The following is a 19,866-nucleotide window of genomic DNA, read 5'->3' on the forward strand; positions in this document are numbered from 1 at the left end:
CGGTAACTGGCATTGTAACCCACACCTTGGCACGCCGTCAACTCATGGCACGAGAAGCTATCCTCGTGTAAGCCGCGTTGCAGAAAAGGCACACACATACCAATCTTATTATAATTGCATGCGCTCTGCGGTGCCCTCTATGCCCTCGAACTTCCCTGTCATTGATAACGGCTACCACAATCTCCATCCGTCATGAGCTCAGAATCGCCACAGGTATTGAGCAAGACGCCTTTGAAACTAATTGATAATGTTCAGAACTATCCATCTCAGCCATGCAGCGTGGCGATCACAGCCTCTACGGACTGGGCTGGGGGAAAGGGGGAGGGCGAGGCGCACTGTTATCTTAGGACGTCCGATGGACAGGTCTCACAGCATTGCCAAAAGCAGCGCATGCTACGAGTTCCACCAGCGAGGATTGATCGCAATTTCCGATCAGCGTTCGGTGAGTTCAACGTTTGCGCCCGAAGACGAGTCAGTTGTGACTACACAATATTTCCAGCACGTATACCGCAGACAGATGGATGGAAGCCCGGTACGCTTGATTGTGCACTAAAACCTCAATACATGGTCAATAGACTCGCTCCTATACTAGGAGGACTTGTTCGTGAATGCGATCCACGAAGCCAACTGAGCTGCTTGGCTGTGAGTATGTTTTGTCTATTGGTCCTGACCGACCTTAACTGCTGCCGCAGTGGGATGATAGAAATCAAACGCTGTTCTATCAGCTGGCGGATAATACCATTCGCGAGACTAGGTTTGACAGCCGCTGGTATGACACAAACTTTTTGCAGGCGGATGTCATGCCTGGAACACGTATCGCCGCCATCTGCACGTCCGATGGTCTGCGCGCTGTAGTCTTCTTTCAAGATTCATCAGGATTTTTATGCTATCGGTGCGTACGTCTACTTCGAGATCTCCCATCACTGATGTACGGTTTTCAGGCGCGCTTGGAATTGGAACTGGGAGATCAATGCTACCCGCCTCGCGAAGGCTGCCCCAAATACCGCCATCGCCGCGGTCATTGCGGATTTGCCAGGTGCGTGCATTGATTCCTTGTTTCAACGGTCGTTAGATCAAAGTCTACAGATCACCTGAGAGCTGCTGATCGCATTCGTGTGTACTATCAAGATGAACAGTGGATCCTACGTGAGCATGTGACCGATGATTTCGGCACGAAATGGTATGTACCCGGAGTAGCACTAATGTCATGCTGGAATCACACATTACGCAGACTCATTACCTTGGAACAGGGTCATTGGCGATTTTTTTGAGGATCCCGGGCAATTCATTGCGAGTATGGCAGCGGTGTTTCTCTATGCTGATGGCCCACAACTACGGTGAGTAGTATATGAGGTCCGATGATAGCTTAGCGATGAGCTGACTCTTTGTGATTATAGAGTATTTTACCATGATCTGCGCAGCCTGTGTGTCAGTGAAAAGTGTTGGGAGTCAAATGAATGGTCCCAGTAAGTTGACTTCACCTCTGAAAGGCTTGACCTTTCCTTCAAGCTGGGCGATTCTCATGATATCAGAAGCAGGACAGTCTTCGATGCCTCGTGCGAGGTCTATGTCACTGCGTATACACGCGTCGTTGAAGTAACAAAACCATCCGTCCTGAACCTTCTTCACGTTGGCCCTGACGCGGTTTGTCTTCAATTCGATGCATCGCATCCCATTTCATATCCAGTCTCATTGGCCTCACGATTTCTATGCTTAGGTGATCGATCAGCATATTTGGATGGCCCAGCTGGGCTGGTTGAAGCCGTCCTTCGTTGAGTACCAATCGGATAGTGAAGGGATCCGTAATGGTTCATGGAAAGGCGAGCGCTTCCACGGTGCGTCTTTCTGTGAGAATCGAGATGGCTATATAGCTGATGAGACCATTGCTGTGACCAATTTAGACGGATCATTCCCGTCGAATGCCTGGGACAAAAGAATCAAGGGTATTCGCATTCGCTCGGGCACCGTAGTTGATGGGATATGCCTTGACTTTGCAAATGGCACATCTACTTCTTGGCATGGGGGATTCGGAGGTAACTTACATCAAACATTCGAATTAGCAGCCGGTGAGTTCTGTCACGTTGCATGATCGCCGTAGCTCATGTCGGACTACTAGGTGAGGACATTGTCCAGGTGCTGGTACACGCGAACAATGAGTACATTCGCGCTTTGCAGTTCAGAACGTCAAAGGGTGAGCTCAGCAGCAAAGTGCAGGTCTTCTCAACTCGTCAGCGCGGCTAAACACGGGATTCTAATTTTGTCAGGCCGAGCGTCAGAACTCTTCGGAAGCAATGGTGCAACATCCTCAATTACCTGGGAGGCTAAAGACAAAGTTCTTACTGGTTTCAGTGGAACGTTTGGGAAATACAAGCCCACGGGAGCTCTGGTGCTGACAGGATTACAGGTATCACCCTGATATTGATCGTCTTGGACATCGCATTGACATTTATTTACATTGATAGCCTTTGTGGAGGGACCCCTAGCTTGCACTGCTGAGCGGGTGCGCGCTTATTGATGCAGCCTATCACAACGGAGGCCGTCGGAGTCCGAGAGTAGAACGCAAATGCAGGTGGTAATCAAACTGTTTCTTGGAACGTATTGCTCGCTTCGCGATCCTGTATATAGCTATCATCAACGAGGCAGAGAACGAAGGCTCAAAAATGCAACATCGCACAGTGTAAGTATTCATATCCACAGCTAACCATACTATTAAGTGTAGCCTCCATCATTACACAGTCAAAATGCCTAGCTGTATCCGAGCATACCACCGAAAGAACTTTTGTGAACAGTAGCCTCAGCTAAAAAGCTGGCTTGCGCTACGAACAGCCATTACTGACAGCCAGACAAGTGACGCGTCTTGACTCACGCAAAGGACCAGAGGTTCTGTGGGTTCATGTATGTGTCCATCGTATATGGGAAACGGTCTGATGCTCAAGCTGTGAATGATGCGACGTGCAGTAGCGAGGCCTCGCACTCACATTGAGGGAGCTCTGAATAGTATGCTACAAGACGGCCGGGCATCAGCGAACCACAGACTGAAGCCACACTGCGAGCGAACTGACCGATCGGAATCTCCTCATCACGCCAGCTGTATGCTTACGATATTGAAAGCATCAACATGGGAAGGCTTTGAACTAGATCCGCTGCTTACCTGTTCTCCAATTGTGCCTAAGATTGGTTCGTTATGCATCAATATCATCAGTTGATCTTAGTTTTGAATAAACATACCGAAAATCAGCACTGACGAGGCTAGTGGTGCGGTTCTCAATAAAACAATCATTGCAGGTCTGCGAAAGTACTCACAGATCTGGAGGAGCTAGTGGATCCTGCGTGAGGTTACATCATCAACGGAATTATTATGGCTATGTCCAGATAGCCTTACATCTTGCAACTGGGCCGTCTTAATCTCCGAGTCGATATCGTACCACTCTAGCACCTGCTCTCCGGCCATACCTGGCGAAAGATGGATATTCTCAGCAGACAAGCACGTGTTCATCTACAGGCACGTACCTTTGAACTGCATGGTCTCCCCGGGCTTGCCTCCGAACACGGCGATCGTCGTATTGTGTCGTTCGTACATGAGCGTGCTGAACTGAGCGCAAGTCGAAGCGCAATCGGCATTGCTGACTACAGAGCCCGTTTTTAGCATCCTACTTCGCCCCATCGAGCATATACATACCGATAACAACGTTGCTGCAGGCACGGACGAGCCATCAGTAAAAATATTAGAAGTTTAATGAAGGAACCCACTTTAGGTCGAACGGAGGGTTCTTAGGAATAGTGACATTGAAGGGCGTGCAAACATCCTGGCAGTCAAATTGTGGAGGACGTGCTGAAACTCAGGTGCACAAAAGACTCACGTAGAAGCGCTGGGATTCAGCATACGTGACGTTGTTAATCGTCTTCGTCACATCAGGCGTGATATAATTGTATGTGTCTGGCATGACCGTGTCGTTGGTAAATGCCCCTATAGATGCATGCGTCGTTTCTGTGAGCTTGAAATCGAGATCGGAAGAAAAGAGGCTGAATGCACAATTGTCCGGAGGGTAAAAGACTTCTTCATCGGGAACATCAAGGGCTATATCAGCAGCCACAATCTTCTGTGCTAACATATTCGCACGAATAGCGGTCGAATAGCCCCTGCACATGGCGTCAGGAATATACATACACGTTGAACGCGACGGGTACATACGGGAAGCCGAAGCTATCTCCAGCAAGGTATTGGTGGAGGAACTCTCCAAGGCAGACATATCCCCCTGGACCATTTCGCTAAATCAGCGTCGATCGGCACAACCGCTACTCAGACTGTTACCTCCGTTGTTGGTCAGATCAATAATCAGCCTGGAGACTCCGGCAGCCAACAGGTCCGCAGTTGCATTCGAAACGTCGTATTGGAAATCATAGTAGTTGTCTGGGTCGAAGGAGCCCACGAACATCTACGAGACAACGTCGTGAGCTGCTCTGGATTGTCTGTTAAAAGAGGGGTCTCACCACTCCAGTGATATTATCATCTAAAATATAGTTCTTGATGACACCTTCGCTACCGCTCACCATAGGCAGATTTGGCACGAATTGAGAAGGTAAGCCGACACCATCGGAGGAAGATTTAGCCAAGACGGCACGGGGGTGCAACGATCCGCTACTTGTGAAAACACCGACGGAACTATAATCAACGCCATTCGTCTCGTTGTTTGCGGCGCAGTTGAGCCCCCAGCTGGCGTGCAACGTCACGGATCACGATCAACATAGAAGACTCTGAACACCAAGGGACGCACTATGATGCCGAATCGGTGAACGGCTCGCCAGTATAGACCGCCAAGAACGGGATCACCACCGTCTCCGATTCGGTCGCGTTGACAGGAATGAGCGTCATCGTCAGATTATCCTGTTCAGGGAATATAGGACCCGCGATGTCGCCGAACCGTTGCGAGAGAGCATTGTCCGAGATGCGATAACTGCTGAACACGCTGTTGACGCGCACGCCGTGGTCGATATAATTGCCGGTGACCGTGTCTGCGATGTAATCGGCGTAGTCGTATGCATCCATGCCGTTAATTTCGAGCACCTGAGCACCCGCAAGGCGAGCATAGTCGAATTCGATGTTATCGAAGTACGACGTGTAGTCCGTCCCGATAAGGCTGAGAAAATCGACAAGGTCCGGGACGACATAAACGCTCGAGACACCGTCTACTTCGAGCGAAACCACGGGTGCTGGTAGAAGATTCTGGAAGGTATCCCAATAGCAGTAGGGATACCATCCTATGTCTCTTAGATTAGCATATCTTCGAAGATTAGAGGTAAAATTCCCACCGGTGTGTCCGTCGTTGAGGCTGTTCACCATGTCGTACAGATCCTTGTTGAACGCATAGTCGGACTGTAGGATAATGAAGTTAGATCAGAAAATAACTTCGTATAAACTCTCAACGGACGTACGTCGTATGTCGTACCATTTATCCGCGCAAGCTCTGCACGGATATTCACCGCGGGCTGTCCAAACTCCGGAACAGGAGCCAAATAATAATCCTCGAACGTATAAAAATCAAACACCTTCGACACGACATCCAGCACATTCTGGCGCAGGGTCTCGTTGAACGGGAAAGACGTCAGACACGCCATGGCGTCAGCCGGGACCACGAACGTCTGTCCAGCGATCACAGCACAAGGATCGGTCCCAGCGGCGTTCTCGACGGGTGCGGCCGCGGAGGGGGCTGGGAGACCCAGTGTGATGGCGAGTGCGGTGAGGCCGATGGTCAGCATGGACATGGCGCCGATCATTTAGACCTGAGATACGGTCCTAGAACCTGAGCTTGATTTCCGTCTGGCCAGAAGAGACAAGGAACATGTCGATGGTACGTTCGCATATAAAGGCAACCTGACTCGCCGAGCAATGTCTTACGGCAAGCATAGCATGGTAAAAATATGTCGCCGCACCTATACGCTCCAGCTTACCATCACGACTCCCACATGAAGCACATGAGGGGCCGATATGAGAATGATCATGCTCATCTGAGTACGAACGCACGCGCACGCGATCCCGTTCGTACAGGATATGCATATCAAGCTCTGGGAGGTTGATAACAGGACTCTCCCTCCACGGACTTCCTGGCCGTCCGACTCAGGCTTCAGGCACGATCGTACCGTGGCACGGTACCTTGTGAGACAATCTTACGATACGATGTTAGTTAGAGCATCAAACGAGAAGCGAGAAGGGTCGAGTAAACAACAGATACCTTATGCGGGGTCGGTCATTGCGGGAGAGTCGTGCTTATCACAGACTGTACAGGGAGATGTTTCAGCATCATGGCGGTCACCCGACGACGATAGTCGCAGATTCGGATGCCAGCATCAACCTTAACCGTACATTATCAGGTCCCGAGCCCGCCAAATGAAACAAAATTGATGCGGTGCCAAGCGAACATCATGAATCTATAACGAGGCTGATGGGCGGGATTGATGCAGCTGGTGGCGCAGAGACAACCTAGCACTGTGTGAGTGACAGCGTTCGGTGACAGTCTGCCTGCACGCGTTACTTTACCCAAACTCTCCCAGAAAGATGCTCACAGGCATAGACCTGACAAACTATTTTAGCACTAAGGAGAAGCGAGAAGGTTTGAGTAAACAACACATGCCTTATGCGGGGGTCGGTCATTGCGGGATCGTGCTTACCACAAACTGTACAAGCAGATGCCACCAGCCTTGTTTCAGCGCCATGGCGCGGTCACCCGACGACGAGAGTCGCAGATGCCAGCATCAATCTTCAATGTACATTATCAGATCCCGAGCCCGTCAACTGAAACAAAATTGATGCGGTGCCAAACGGACATCATGGACCTATAACATTGATGGGCGGAATTGATGCAGCTGGTGGCATGGAGACAACTCATATGAGTGAGAGCGCTCGGTGACAGTCAGCCTACACGCGCTAATCTACCCAGTCTCCGACAAAGATGCTCACAGGCACAGGACAACTATTTTAGCACCGAGCGCTGAGCGAACAGGTGCAACAACGTAGACGTAGATGTACAGACACGTCCAAAATCCGATACTAGCATGTGGAATGAAACAGGGAGGGGGAAAAAGAAATGAAAAGGGCACACCGCGGGCAAAGTACAGACAATTGCAACACAATGCCGAGAGTAGTAGGATAGTAAGATCTAGCATCACCAGGTCATTCGACGTTCATCACAATTCCATCAGCAGCATCAAGCAACCTCCGTCGTGTGTTCCGCAACAGGCGACACAGGGTCAGGCCCAGGCGGCAACGTCGTCGTCGTCGTCGTCGTCATCGTGGTGGTGGTCGGCGTCTCGAGTTCCAGCTCGTCACTGATCGGTCGTATATTCCGTGGCGTGACAGGCGAAGGCACCGTCTTGAGACCCTCCGACACGACCTCCCCATCCGCAGTCGTGATCGCAATAATCGGCCGCGCAGACGACCCCGCATCATCGCCGTCAATTGCAAGGGTCTCCTCGGCAGCAGCGAACGTCGCACGCGAGGCAGCACTCAACGGCGACAGCGGTGATGATGGCAGGGGAGGTTTCGAGGGGGATGGTTGTGTCACCTGTCCGATCTGCCGCAGTGTCCGGATGACATCCTCCGCAGTGAGCGGCGGTGGCGAAGTTGTCGGCTCCCCATCTGCATTCGCATCCCCATCCGTCCCTGCCTCCTCCTGATTCTCAGCAGGTTCAACATCAGGCTCAGGCGACGATCCATCCCCATGTCCACCCACCCTTGCAACGGCCGGCGAATCCTCCAGCACATGCACGCTATTCCGATCCCCCCCCTCTCCCGGCGTCCCCTGAACCACCTCCTCAAACACCGGCGGCGGCGTCGCATCCAAACTCAAATTCAACCTACTCGCACTCGCCGCATACGCAACCGCATCAGGCCCATACGGCACCCCAAACCTCTTAAAACTATCCACGCTCGCAATCAGCTTCATCTGCTCCGGCGTCGGTCCCGACCGCGGGTACGTCAATTCCGTCCGCACAACCGTATGCGTCAGCGGCGACCCGATGCTGTGCAGGCTGATCGCAGACGGCGACACGAGTCCGCGTCGCGGGTCGCCCGCGTTCGACGACGTGTTGGAGCGCGTGCGGAACACTGCTGAGAGCGTTGATCCAGAGCCTGAGTGGGATGGCCGGTGTGTGCGGTACGGCACCGTGGGCGATGGAGGAGAGACCAGCCCCGCGACCGTCGCGCCGCGTGGCCTTCCGCGCGTACCTTGCTGCTCCTCGGACGGTCTCGGAGAGTCGAAAGGAGAAGATCGTACAGCCGTGAGGTCGTTCGCGCTTGCGTTTTCATGTCCATTCGTATTCAGTCGCTGGCCAGGATGAAGCCTCCACAGCAGGTGCGACAGCCCCGACGCCGACAGGGACGTCTCGGATCGCCCAAACAAACCCGGACGCCTCGTCTGCCCGAACGCGCTCCGCGACGAGTTCGACGTATCCACAGAAACGAGCTCCGGGCGCGACATGTACACGCTCGGGCTCGACGCAGAGTTGGCGAGCACGGGCCCGTTACCGAACGCGACGCCGCTGTCAATGCTGTTGCTCGTCGCCTCCGTATACGGCGGGGCCGGCCCTCGCTCGCCCTGGTTCTCCATCAACGGGTCCTCCACGGAGCTGCCTGCCTCCGAGTTGGCGCGCAGCCGCGAAGGCGCATGCAGCGGCACCTCCGGCGACGGCGTGTCCTCGCGCTCGCGCTCCGAGTCGTCCAGCAGCGGCGTGTTCGCGCTCACGCTCGATCCGCGCGTGCGCGCGCGGGGGAGGTCGAGCGAGAGGTGCGGCGTCCCCTCGCGTTGTTCCTCGACAGGGGGCAGCATGCCGTTCTGCATGTCCTCCGATTGACCTCTGTGCGATCGTCAGCGGTGCGGCACATCGGGCGAGACAGCGGGATAGGTGGATGCTCACCGGTACACGACCACTTCCTGCTCTCCCGGCTCCTTCAGATATGGGGGGAGGCTGCGCGTTGAGCGCGTCGACGCCATGCTTCCCGGCCTCCGTCTCCGCCCGCGCAAGAGCCCACGCGTCGTTCCTCCAGCCAGCTCCTCTGCGGTGAGCTCCCGCGTCCCAGGAATGTGCACCGGCCGCGAACTCCATGCGCGCAAACGAGTGGCGAGCGATAGCGGAGCGGTGGCTGGCTGCTGCTGCGGTGCTGGCTGGGTTGTGGTAGGTTGCCGTTTGCGGAAGTAGAAGAAACAGAGCGAGACCGATGCTGCGGCGAAGAGAGCGACGCCGACGATCGGGACCTGGTGCAGGAGAATATGACGTGTCAGCGTTGTTATAGCAGGGAGAATGGAGATGACGTAGGGAGCACGGCAAATTGCCAAGCAATAACGGAGACGTTTGTGCCAGGCAATAAATAGGATAGTAAAGGGGAACTTAAAGGCAAAGGCGAAGGAAGGCCATGATGGATAAACGCACCGCCAAACAACGATCATATACGCAGAGACGTTCGTTTAGCGCTGTCACGATATGCAACGACGCTGCCCGAATGATTGTGCGAGCAGCAGGCGTCGTTGGCATACGCCGTATGAACTATGCGTGTCCCGTTCCCTTGAGCGCACGATTAGCTCTAGAACACTCGCGTCACAGGCAGGTGTTCTCTCGTGTGACGGACGGGGAGACAGGGCAGGTCGAATACGCGGATCCGCGTGCAAGCTCCCAAACAGGAGCCCATAACGATCTCTCCGCACAGCTCTATCGACGGGGGTTCGTGGATACGGGTCCAGCGACAGAACTATTTGCTGGCGGCTAGGAGTCCAAGCGTCTCCATCCGCCAGATTCCGCGGTAGTCGATGTACTAGACATCCCGCACACCCTAGACTGAACGAAGAGCGAACTCACCCATATAGCTACGGCAGCAGGACCTGCACCATCCCTCCTAGCCAGCTCATGAGCAGGGGCCGCAAACGCTGATGGCAGGAGTGTGACGAGCGCGAAAAATAGCTTGACAGGGAGACATTCAGGACACCACCACTGCCGAGCTGGGGACGACATGGGTAGGGTGGTGGCGGCAGAGAGAGTGGGCAGAGGAGGACAGCTTTAGACAAGTCGCAGTTCCGTGATATCACCTCGGAATTTGAAGGCTGGGATATGTCAAGTGAGTCTGAGAAAGGGGAATTCGCGGCACAAAGGCCAAACACCGACTAATCGGAGCGGCCGCTTGCTTTTGCTGATAAGGAGCTCGTCAGGTGTCGCGCACGTATGCGAAAGTGTGCCCTCGTCGGGAGGGTCGGGGCATCGCCTTACGAGCGGCCGGCGGGGCGTAAGACCACATTAGGTGCAGGCGCCTGTGGAGAACGTGCGCAATTGCCAAATTATACGGCCTTGGAGCGAGGCGCAACGTACAAGCGCATCAGACAAAGTTAGCCCTTCTTCGTGCTCAGCGCTGCATAAGAATGCAACCCATCTTTCATCGCCACGCCGTGCAATTACCCGCCCGCGTTTTGTTCGACCTTTGTCTGTGCACTTTCATCTGCCTCCGGCGCTAAATCCGGGGCAGTGCCGACTGCGGCAAGAACGGGGTCGGCCGGACTCGATTGCCCGGCCACGCTTGCTCAATCTCTTTCGTTCCAGCACTGCCTTAGTTCTGCACGTGGCATGTTGTAAAGGCAGGCCTTACTTTCGACTGCGCATGCGTCTGAGCAAGATTGTCCTGTTGCCCAAGGCCAGTCTCTAGCCCGTCCGCGCCATGACGCAACGGTCCATCCAGCCATTCGTCCAGCCCTCCTCCCGACTCCGATCGCACGACTGTTTACCACCATCCTGAGACACCGGCTTCGAGACGCGACGGCCCTCTGCTGCCGCTTCAGGTGAGAGTAGAAAGGCGCGAGAGCGCATCACCTGCAGTGTCGATCGCGTGCCAGTCATCCCTAAGCAGTGCCCAGTGTTGGTGCGTCGTAAGAGAGCCACAATACACGAGATATGCGAATTACACAGTTCCACAAGATAATAGTCACCGGATCTTCAGTTGAGAGACAGCAGTTCCTAAGGGCAAAAAGACTTCAAGGGGAGGGGGGAACTGCTCTATTGGAAGACGGGAGTACACCCTTTATACAAAATACCTAGAGAACTTTACACGACATGAGCGAAGACAAAACAGAAGAAAATGGTCGCATGATGTGGTCATCGAGAAGGGTATTTCCTTGTATGGTAACTGCTTGCCAGAATTGGAATGCCACTTGCCAAATATAGTTGTACGAACGAAAAAGCTGGGGAAGCTGCCTTCCAGACATCACCTCCAAACTATTCCGGTGCATATAATTACTAAGTGCAGTGTCTCAGTGGATCGGTCATTATGGGAGATCATATTTTCGAGTTGCAGCCTGCCACCCTCAGGCATGTGATCAGAGTCACTGAGCAGGCTTGCCTCCGCCTTCACGTCTTTGTCCACACACCGGTCCAGTCCTACAGTTGATGCTGATAGAGTCGACAGTATAGTAGTGATACATTCCAGTCTGAAAAGAAATGAGTACAAATGGAATATTATATGGCACTGTCACGGATCCCTCCTACAACGTAATGCAGAGGTGATTTTATCGTGCATGAGCAGTGGCGGAGACGAAACCGCTGGCTGAAACAGCTCAGCTGTTTCACTGAGAATGACATTGCTGAGCAAGACAAGTTGAGATCTGGACCCATGGCCATTGTTCTGCGAACTCTTCACAACTGCTTCTGTTGACGAAGTTCAGTATTCGAGCGACATCCCGTCTCTGCTTAGTACTTACACCTACTGTACGGATCAGGCGTCATGTAGATCCCATCGCCCCACCTCCCAGTCTTTTTTGGAATGCATGGTATGAGTGAGGGAAACGCAAGACAGCATATATAGGCAAAGCACACCCACCAGAAAGTCCACTAGCGAAAGCGCATCGAAGAATACTATGATATATCACACAAGTCGATCTGGCACACGGTGCCAGTATGTCTTGTACGATGTCGCAGGTCAGTTTTGGTCCGTGGAACGATGACTATGACGTCAACGACGAACGTCCGGTCCGCACACTTTAGAAGCCCTATAAATGGAGTTAAGAACCCGGGAATTAGTGCACGACGATAGAGGCGTACAGACAGACCGGTATGAATCATATTTATCTGAATGACCTTCGGTCAGAGAACTTGGCAACTCGACCCTGTAGACGTTCCGTATTCGGACAGGAGGCTCAGATAAATCGCGCCAAGCATCAACGAACAGCCTTCGTGCTGCGATGAACACGTGGACTCGTTATGAAGGCAACTCTATTTCAACCGAAATGACACCATCCATAAAGTCAATACCTCGTTGTGAAAGTCGTCGAAAGACCTGAGAGATGGTCAGATGTAGCTGGCAAGATTTTCCACCACGAACCTACCAGAGGACAAGTATTGACATCATCATCATCATCATCGAATGCTCACGTAGGCAAGGGACCGGGACCAAAACCAGCAGGGAGCCTCACGACGCCTTGAGGATCGTACTTCGCCATGGTCTGTCTAAGCCCATCCAGGTTGTGTTGCTGCGAAAGATGTCCATGACAGATGTCGTGTTCGGCGCAGCGTTCTGGTGCTTAGGGTTCGACTCCTTGGTGCGATTCTCCTGAAGCACGACTTGCCACAGAGTCAACAGTGGACACTAACCAGTCTCAGCCGGGATGAGAGATTTTCGACAGACACCGCAGTCTTGACTGCTGAAGATCTTTCCAGACATCCGTCGAGAAGCGCTGACTTTCTGTGGAAGAAAATGCTGGCTGGCTAACCCGGGCAGCTGATCAGTGCGTCACAAAGTTCACACTTGGGTGCCATCCTGGGGAGCATGGTCTTAACAGTATATATCAGAACAGGAGAACGAGACCGGATGAGAGACGGTAGGTACCTGAGCTGCCGTGAGCTGTGCTGTTGCTGTGCTGTTCACCAGCAAGCTTGCTTTGGTGCGCGTCACGACATGCCACTGGACGGTAGGGCAATGTTGTGAGGGATGCATGTCACTGCAGAGAAAGTAAGCCTAACTTCCGCATTGGTTAGTAGTGAGGAAGTCTGAAACCAATGATCATCGTATTGGTTTCGTTCGATTTAAGCCTGCAGGATCGAATATCATGACGTCAGCGGACAAGGTCTCAGAACAGTTGTACTAAACTTCACTAGTCCGACACACTATCTACGTGGCATATATCGACCATCGGATGCAACTGTTGGAGCTACGTGCAAAAAAGCACGGTCTTAAAACTGCAACTACCTTTCACTCGTGAAGTATGTTTGGACTGAATCGTCTTTTTGCGCGCATCGCGTTTGTGTTCATGGCACCCATTCATAATCAGTACCAAACCGCATCAGTGTGTACAGCTATACTACGAGTGATCCGACTCGAAGACCCGACTGATATTCTCAATTCTGCCTCACCGGACGGATAGCTTGCGGAAGCGGCCATCTGTCGAAGTGACCTGCCGACCGGAACGAACCCGGATAGTCCGTTCCGTCACCCTATATCTTTCATGAGCATATCCCTCATCAGTAAAGGAGCAGCACGCACAATAAGGCTGCAGGGGAATCCAAGATCAAACGGCAGTATGCCTTCGAGGTACGCGACCTGCTCGGGGCTGAGTGCGATCTCGAGCGCCTGGATGTTGTCCATAAGGTGCTCAATCTTGCGGCCACCGACGATGGGGAACACGTATGGCGTCTTCTGCATCACGTAGGCGATCGCGACTGTGCATGAAATTAGCAGGAAGGCTCATTCCGCGTCGAGACCTCGGTGAACGCACCTGCCGTTACGCTCTTCGCGCCTACATCCGCAGCCACCTTCTCAAGCGCCTGGCAGACTTTCCTCTCATCCGGATTGCGCATCCAATCATTGGTGAACCCCGCTCGACCTACATGCCGAAGTTCAAGAAAGGCGTGAGTGGAGAGTAGAGCAGCTGCGTTGGACACACCCTTCTCCCCGCTCTTCAGCCGCCTCTCTTCTTCTTCGTCTGAGCGGATCTTGCCTGCAGCTAGGACATTCCAGGGTGCAAGAGCCATACCTTCGAAACGCGAAGACCACCGTCAACTAGATGAGCATCATCACCCGTGCGAGGAAGCGAGACACATACCCTGGGCACGGCACATAGGGATGATCTCCCGCTCGAAATCTCGTTGCAGAATGCTCCAAGCGCCCTGGTAGACGACGAAGGGAGTCTTTCCCATCAGGCGCGCATATGTGTTTGCTTCAGCAACGACCCATGCAGGCGTGTCGGAGATTCCCTTTGATTCCGATGAGCAACGAGCGACTTTTAACGATGGAACGTGACATACCAAGTACAGCACTTTGCCCGTGACCACGAGATTGTGCAAGGCGTTCATCACCTCTTCGACTCCGCAAGTCCAGTCCCACTGTGAACGTGATTGTAAACGATGTTGCTCTTGCGATAGAGCGTTATATGAGAACACGTACCCAGTGCACGTAGAGGATGTCTACATAGCTCGTTCGCAACTTCTTGAGGGATGCCTCGATAGAGAGATGAAGGGACTTGACGTTATTGCCTGTGTAATGCGTCTTCTGCGGCATATTCACACCACGCTTGTAATTGGTCGTATACTGCAGGAATAGACCATCAGTAGTGGACTTCCATGCTACAAAGCCCCGGGATAATTCCACCTTGGTCGCAAGCACCATCTGGTCCCTAATCCCACGTGTCTCCATCCACTCGCCAAGCACTTTCTCGGACATCTCGTCCTGATAGTTGTTCGCGGTATCAATGAAGTTGCCTCCTGCTGCGTAGAAGGCGTCCAGTAGCTCGAAACATTTCTCCTTGTCCATAGGCGCGAGGCCGAGGTCACCCCACTTGTCCCCGAGGCTCCCAGCGCCGAGGCAGATGGGAGAGACATGGATGCCGGCGAGAGGCGCAAGTTGGCGGTGGCGCCCAAGTTTCGTAGCAGACTCCGGGGGAGGAGCAAAGAATCTTGCAATGGGACTGTCGGATTGGGACATGGCGGCAGATGACAGGCAGTTAGCAGTAGGCAAGACGGATGAGGAGGGACGAGGCTGACTGTGTGAGAAGTAGGTTTTTAAGCCCACCACGAGTGTCATTACTCATGCATGTTGCTTATGTGCGCAAGCCTACGTATAACCAGCTACGTCAGTGGCCGGCACGAATGTCCCTAGGTCGTAAGTTGCTATGATAACGGACGAAATGTATTTCACAGGGTCTCCTGTTCGTAAATCGGCTGAGCGAATCCGAAGTTCAATTCCTGAATGACGAGTGCGCTTGCGCCCGGTTCTGCACTGCGTCGGTGCAGTATACCATCAAACAGTGTTCCGAGGAGCAGGCAAGCCGTTCAACCAATGGAACGCGATCGACTTTGATTGTGTTATGCGGTCAATGTTGTAGTAATTGCGCTATTTGCTGCGTGACAGGCCCCCGAAAGGCTCAATGCAAAATGATTTCGGTGGTATTTCCGTGTCTATCATAAGCACTTACCTTCACTCCCAGAGTCCCTGACGGAGGCTCAGAAGGCGCTGATTGAGCACGATCTGTCATTCACGCGACCGACGCATGTTCTAGCAAAGATTTGTAAGACTCGGGCGGTCAAGTCTGCCTCGTGCCAAGTGCCGAAGGCTGCGTTACCGGCCTTCGGCAGTGACGTTACAGGACTGAAGCGATTGCTGTAATACCTTGCCTTCGTCCCGATGCAGGAGTGCCCTTGCCAGTTCCTCGGCTATACCCAACTCTTGCAGCTGTGCAGGCTCGATTTAGGACCAGAATATCCAAAGAGAGGTTGTAACGCCACGGCGGTGTACAAGCGCAATAGCCGACAAGAAATATCGGAAGCCATCCCCAGAGTCATGATGAGCGTTCGACATGCCGATACGCGACGCGGCGGGGTGGCCTCAAGGCCTGATCTTCAAATCCGCCCCAACATGAGAATATCAATTTCGGAGCGCCCAGTGGCTACCATTCCGCATGGGAAACACAAGTGATGCTGCAATGAGATCCTCCATGCGCAAGTCCGGGTGAAAGGCGCTGTACCCTAACCACGGCGAGATGTGTCGGGGGTGCACAACGCTCTCGAATATGAGAACAAGATGGGAACTGTTCCCAGAGAATGAATCGGTCATCTGCAAGTTGAAATTGTGCCATCATTGCTACTGGTGATTATATTGTGCTAGTCGCACTATATAGTGAATTTAGGACTATCAAAGTTGCAGATGTAGAAAGATGTTGCCCCGATGCATTAAGCAATGTTCGGTTATCAATTATGCAGAATGATTTTGACGTACCCTGGCATATAAGGGCCGTGTTTAATCACGATCCATCGTGACGGGTAAATAGCTTCATCACGAAATACCACAACCTCGGTGTAGGAGGAACAACCACAGTTGACAGTACCCATTATCTTCAGAAGATCTTCATGAGATCGTCGGCCACGATAATGCTTTATCATGACATGTCGAATCATATCCTGGAGGAGGAGGTTGGGTCCCTGCTAGGACAGCTCGGCTGTTTTGCCGACAACAATCCTGCTGAGCAAGACGAGCCGAGATCCGCATTCGCTGCCATTTTTGTGCACGAACTGTTCAACTGCTTCTGTAAACGAAGTTAGTATTCGAGCGACATCCCGACTCTGCTAACACCTACTGTACGAATCAGGTGTCGTGCAGGTTCCGTCGCCCCACCTCCCAGACTTCTCTGAAATGCATGATACCAATGAGGTAAGCGTAAGGCAGCACAGGCCAAGCTCACACACTAGCAAGTCCACTGGCGAAAGCGCATCGAAGAATATGACATATCGCACAATACGATCTGGCACACGGTGTCAGTGTGTCTATGAGTGGCTGGAATAGACCGAAACTTGTCCGACTGCTTCTGCAACAGACCAAATAAATACATCAGCTCGACATGGAGGACCGGACTCGAAGCATGTCATCAGCGTATATAATGCCCATGATCAGGTGGCTATAAGAGCACATGAGTTCAATTCACTCTCTACAGAGGTACTTAACTATGGCTTTAGCTTCAAACACGCCTGTCAGACCGTAGGATACGCATCATGCGCCCGTAGGATATCCACCGGTTACCATGTAGCGGGTCAGTCACTTTCATTATATCCCCAAACCCACAAGCGCGCCTTCAAGGTTGTCCAGGGAGCAAACGGTGTGCGTGAAGTGTTTGTACAGACGAGAGCACGAGCAGTACGTAGAGTAAAAAGGAGTTCATACTGGCGTGGTCCCACCTTCACGATCATCAACGTGCACAAAAGGTCAGACACCAAGAGCATTGAAGCGGCGTTGTACGACGGATGGCGTCCGTTTTGATATCGCAGTGTGGGTCATCACTCTGCAGCTTCCTCATACTGAACAAGATCTTCAAAGTTGACCAATGTGCCTCCAAAAATATCAAGGGAACTGGAAGCCCGCGTAAACATGTTGAAGGCAATATTCAGCCTGCCAATGCTCACCTGCCGTAAGTAAGGTCAACCTTTCCTTCGGAAAGCTCATTGACTGTGGCCAAGTCCTCAATGCCTATAAAGACGGGAAATGAGCGACGAAAGCAAAAACCGAGAATGGATATCACTTTTGGCTCCACCGGCATATGTCGTCGGTATATTGACCCATTGCCCAAGTTCTTTCAGGCGTCATTAGAACATTTCTGGTGAAATACGATGCAAGACCCACTTGCTACAAGTTCCTCGTCGATGCCCTGACACAGCCCTTCGACGTCCGCAGCGTGTATTAGGAATTCGCTATAGAGAAAATGATCCCGATCAAATTTCCCAGTGTGTAAGTCGGCGACTAACCTGCAGTACTCCGAGAGCATATCAAGGGCCTCTATATGATTCGCTCCAGTCAGGGCCATAACAATAGCATTTGAAGCCCCCCCAACCTTTATTGACCTCCATGTCTGTGATGGTCTGCCATTTGTTCATGGCGACGAGCCATTTATCCCCTCTGCGTCGACAGCTGCCGCGGCAGTCAGCGGCAAAGAATAATAACAAAATGTATGGTCCACCTGACATCAATGACCAGCTTGTCCTCGCCGACCAAAGAAGACATGCGTTGCAGCCGCTCCAGGGAGAACTTCCCCTCGGGAAAGAGGTAGGACGTGACAATCACCTGGTACTCGCTGATTAGGATCGGCCATGTGAATGAGGACGAGAGGTAGAACAGACGGGCTGTAGCTGTCTCACAATGTCATACCTTGCTCGCTCCTTCGTCTAGCCACTCACGGCAATTCTTATCATCAATGCCTCCTCCAATCTGTAAATGGCCTGTACTGGCCCCGCGAATTAACTCGGGACAGCGGACGCATGATAGAACGCACCTTTCCATGCATGCAATGCTTGCCGTGCGGCCTCGTCATTGCCACTTCCGAGCTTGATGATATGGCCGCCCTCGAGGCCATGCTTCCGGTACAACTCGACGTAGTGAGTAGAAGGACGACTGCATGTGCCATGACCAGCAACTCAGCGAGCTTGAGGTCGACAGAAACAATACAAACGTGCCTGGCAACGAAATTCGTCTTGAGCGTGCTCGGGTCCGTCTCCGAAAGCGTGCCGCCAACAATCTGTTTCACCTGGCCATTGTGAAGGTCGATGCATGGTCGAAAGTGTGTCTTTTTTCGATTTGAAGACATTTGATGGTGAATTTCTCGGTTCTGCTCGGTCGGTCTGTCTGCAGATCTGACACGCTCCAGCTGCAGCCACAACTTAATTCGCGACAACCTTGCCACCGTTCCAGCCCTTTCCTCACAACGACCTGCGCTTTCTCCTCCAGCTATTTGAAGACCCTCCTTGAACGGAGCAACCCAGATAGGGATCGGCAAAGCGCGAATGATGGCACGTATGAGCGTGGGCGGGTGTGGTCACTGTAGGGTGCGAATGGGGTGGAAATCAGGAAATTCGAGGAGATCGTGGTCGTTGTTCTGGCGAGAATTGTATATGAAAATGTGGGCAGGGTCAGCTCTTATTTTCGTAAAATGTTGTCCGAATGAACATATGAAAACGTCGCTGGTGGAAGCTTTGGCCATGGCCGCGTCGACTAGACTGACCAGTGCTCTTTCTCGACCACCATCTTACCGCCTTTCTTCCTCACGTTACCCTCCTCCCCCGCGACACACGTCCCTTGCGGTCGTCGATGTCAGGGAAAGCACCTCCTCGGGCACCGCGAGCATTGCTGAACTCGTTCGTGACCCCGACAGCATCATCTTCTGGCAATGCCGCTTGCTCGTCTTCGACCGCGTCGCTTGCGTCCTCACGATTGGGAGCGGCACCACCTACTGGTCCTCGAAGTCTCTTACAAGGAGCAAATGGCCACTATCCACAGCCTGTAGGGAGGGGTGGTGGGAGAGGAAAGCCTTATGCGAATGGCCACATCGCGATTCCTAATGGCCCTGCAGGCGTCACGCCTCCTACCGGTCCAAGAGCCTCTCTCAAGGGTAAGCAAGTTGAAAGCCCGTGGAATCAAGCGAATTCAACTGCAGTAAATGATTTTCGTCGTCTTAGCATAGCTATCGAGCTCACACCAGCCTTTAGTTGCCTCAGTCGAATGGCACAGGCAACAGCAGGCTTAATGGCGAAGTCGCCCCGTTAGCCCAGAGACAACAGGCGATCTCATTTCGACTACGTCCTCCGCCTCCTGAACCGAAAACCGAGCCTCCACCTCCTCCTCCTCCAAGTAGTACACCGCCACCACCCCCTCCTCCGTTGTCTGAGCCACCACCGCCACCCTCATCGCCGCCACCGCCACTTCCTAGCCAGACGCTCAATGAAAGCCAGGTCGTACATGTGTATGATGGCGACACATTCAGTGAAAACATACATTCGCCAAGCTCTTCACGATCACCTTCCTCTTCTCCTCAACCCCCAGCATCTGAACCCCCACCACTACCTCCTCCATCAATAACCCCTTCATCG

General features: G+C 52.8%; 6 protein-coding genes across 6 annotated transcripts; 2 read left to right on the forward strand and 4 right to left on the reverse strand.

Moving 5' to 3' along the window:
- Positions 1-8: 8 nt before the first annotated feature.
- LAESUDRAFT_811642 (uncharacterized protein) lies at positions 9-2,760 on the forward strand. The gene is made up of 14 exons (XM_040914327.1): positions 9-442; positions 500-532; positions 593-642; positions 693-892; positions 942-1,036; positions 1,087-1,180; positions 1,251-1,337; positions 1,398-1,466; positions 1,533-1,644; positions 1,718-1,835; positions 1,902-2,066; positions 2,117-2,191; positions 2,265-2,404; positions 2,463-2,760. Exons 1-14 carry the CDS (start codon positions 193-195, stop codon positions 2,481-2,483), a joined length of 1,509 nt encoding a protein of 502 aa, XP_040765909.1. The 5' UTR covers positions 9-192; the 3' UTR covers positions 2,484-2,760.
- On the reverse strand, positions 2,606-5,894 carry LAESUDRAFT_78851 (uncharacterized protein). The gene is made up of 19 exons (XM_040913906.1): positions 5,434-5,894; positions 5,311-5,374; positions 4,776-5,259; positions 4,492-4,714; positions 4,313-4,436; positions 4,193-4,256; positions 4,034-4,140; positions 3,861-3,967; positions 3,751-3,806; positions 3,680-3,693; positions 3,511-3,627; positions 3,383-3,453; positions 3,304-3,326; positions 3,229-3,249; positions 3,152-3,168; positions 3,063-3,095; positions 2,979-3,002; positions 2,867-2,924; positions 2,606-2,816 (listed from the first exon to the last, which is right to left on the reverse strand). Exons 1-19 carry the CDS (start codon positions 5,773-5,775, stop codon positions 2,795-2,797), a joined length of 1,971 nt encoding a protein of 656 aa, XP_040765910.1. The 5' UTR covers positions 5,776-5,894; the 3' UTR covers positions 2,606-2,794.
- A 2,225-nt stretch (positions 5,895-8,119) lies between these two features.
- On the reverse strand, positions 8,120-10,138 carry LAESUDRAFT_78946 (uncharacterized protein). Its single transcript, XM_040913915.1, has 4 exons — positions 9,847-10,138; positions 8,911-9,248; positions 8,838-8,850; positions 8,120-8,400 (listed from the first exon to the last, which is right to left on the reverse strand). Exons 1-4 carry the CDS (start codon positions 9,997-9,999, stop codon positions 8,299-8,301), a joined length of 606 nt encoding a protein of 201 aa, XP_040765911.1. The 5' UTR covers positions 10,000-10,138; the 3' UTR covers positions 8,120-8,298.
- Positions 10,139-13,267: 3,129 nt separating this feature from the next.
- Positions 13,268-14,962, reverse strand: LAESUDRAFT_724182 (Aldo/keto reductase). The gene is made up of 8 exons (XM_040908557.1): positions 14,612-14,962; positions 14,408-14,551; positions 14,269-14,346; positions 14,067-14,217; positions 13,908-13,997; positions 13,740-13,847; positions 13,508-13,683; positions 13,268-13,458 (listed from the first exon to the last, which is right to left on the reverse strand). Exons 1-8 carry the CDS (start codon positions 14,942-14,944, stop codon positions 13,363-13,365), a joined length of 1,176 nt encoding a protein of 391 aa, XP_040765912.1. The 5' UTR covers positions 14,945-14,962; the 3' UTR covers positions 13,268-13,362.
- A 2,324-nt stretch (positions 14,963-17,286) lies between these two features.
- On the reverse strand, positions 17,287-18,587 carry LAESUDRAFT_736076 (Phosphoribosylformimino-5-aminoimidazole carboxamide ribotide isomerase; the record flags this gene model as incomplete). Its single annotated transcript, XM_040910659.1, has 10 exons — positions 17,287-17,359; positions 17,413-17,476; positions 17,529-17,579; positions 17,630-17,697; positions 17,752-17,782; positions 17,838-17,914; positions 17,964-18,067; positions 18,152-18,222; positions 18,276-18,394; positions 18,457-18,587. The coding sequence occupies 10 exons, from the start codon at positions 18,585-18,587 to the stop codon at positions 17,287-17,289; spliced, it is 789 nt and encodes a 262-aa protein (XP_040765913.1).
- Positions 18,565-19,445, forward strand: LAESUDRAFT_79175 (uncharacterized protein). The gene has a single exon (XM_040913931.1). It carries the CDS (start codon positions 18,784-18,786, stop codon positions 19,336-19,338), a length of 555 nt encoding a protein of 184 aa, XP_040765914.1. The 5' UTR covers positions 18,565-18,783; the 3' UTR covers positions 19,339-19,445.
- Positions 19,446-19,866: the final 421 nt, after the last annotated feature.

This window comes from Laetiporus sulphureus (genome assembly GCF_001632365.1).
Source record: "Laetiporus sulphureus 93-53 unplaced genomic scaffold LAESUscaffold_12, whole genome shotgun sequence".
In the NCBI taxonomy this organism is placed as follows: Eukaryota; Fungi; Basidiomycota; class Agaricomycetes; order Polyporales; family Laetiporaceae; genus Laetiporus; species Laetiporus sulphureus.

Excerpts from the sequence above, each read along its gene's own strand:
- LAESUDRAFT_811642 (XM_040914327.1), top strand. The coding sequence starts at position 193 with ATGAGCTCAGAATCGCCACAGGTATTGAGCAAGACGCCTTTGAAACTA. Across the intron at positions 643-692 it reads GCCAACTGAGCTGCTTGGCT|TGGGATGATAGAAATCAAAC; the intron begins GTGAGTATGTTT and ends CTGCTGCCGCAG. Across the intron at positions 2,192-2,264 it reads GCAGTTCAGAACGTCAAAGG|GCCGAGCGTCAGAACTCTTC; the intron begins GTGAGCTCAGCA and ends TAATTTTGTCAG.
- LAESUDRAFT_78851 (XM_040913906.1), bottom strand. The coding sequence starts at position 5,775 with ATGATCGGCGCCATGTCCATGCTGACCATCGGCCTCACCGCACTCGCC. Across the intron at positions 3,968-4,033 it reads CTTTTACCCTCCGGACAATT|GGGCATTTACCAACGACACG; the intron begins GTGCATTCAGCC and ends ATGCATCTATAG. Across the intron at positions 3,327-3,382 it reads AGACGGCCCAGTTGCAAGAT|GATCCACTAGCTCCTCCAGA; the intron begins GTAAGGCTATCT and ends AACCTCACGCAG.
- LAESUDRAFT_78946 (XM_040913915.1), bottom strand. The coding sequence starts at position 9,999 with ATGTCGTCCCCAGCTCGGCAGTGGTGGTGTCCTGAATGTCTCCCTGTC. Across the intron at positions 9,249-9,846 it reads CTGCTGCCGTAGCTATATGG|GTCCCGATCGTCGGCGTCGC; the intron begins GTGAGTTCGCTC and ends CTCCTGCACCAG.
- LAESUDRAFT_724182 (XM_040908557.1), bottom strand. The coding sequence starts at position 14,944 with ATGTCCCAATCCGACAGTCCCATTGCAAGATTCTTTGCTCCTCCCCCG. Across the intron at positions 13,848-13,907 it reads GCTGAAGAGCGGGGAGAAGG|GTCGAGCGGGGTTCACCAAT; the intron begins GTGTGTCCAACG and ends TTCGGCATGTAG. Across the intron at positions 13,684-13,739 it reads CGCGAAGAGCGTAACGGCAG|TCGCGATCGCCTACGTGATG; the intron begins GTGCGTTCACCG and ends TTTCATGCACAG.
- LAESUDRAFT_79175 (XM_040913931.1), top strand. The coding sequence starts at position 18,784 with ATGATGGCACGTATGAGCGTGGGCGGGTGTGGTCACTGTAGGGTGCGA.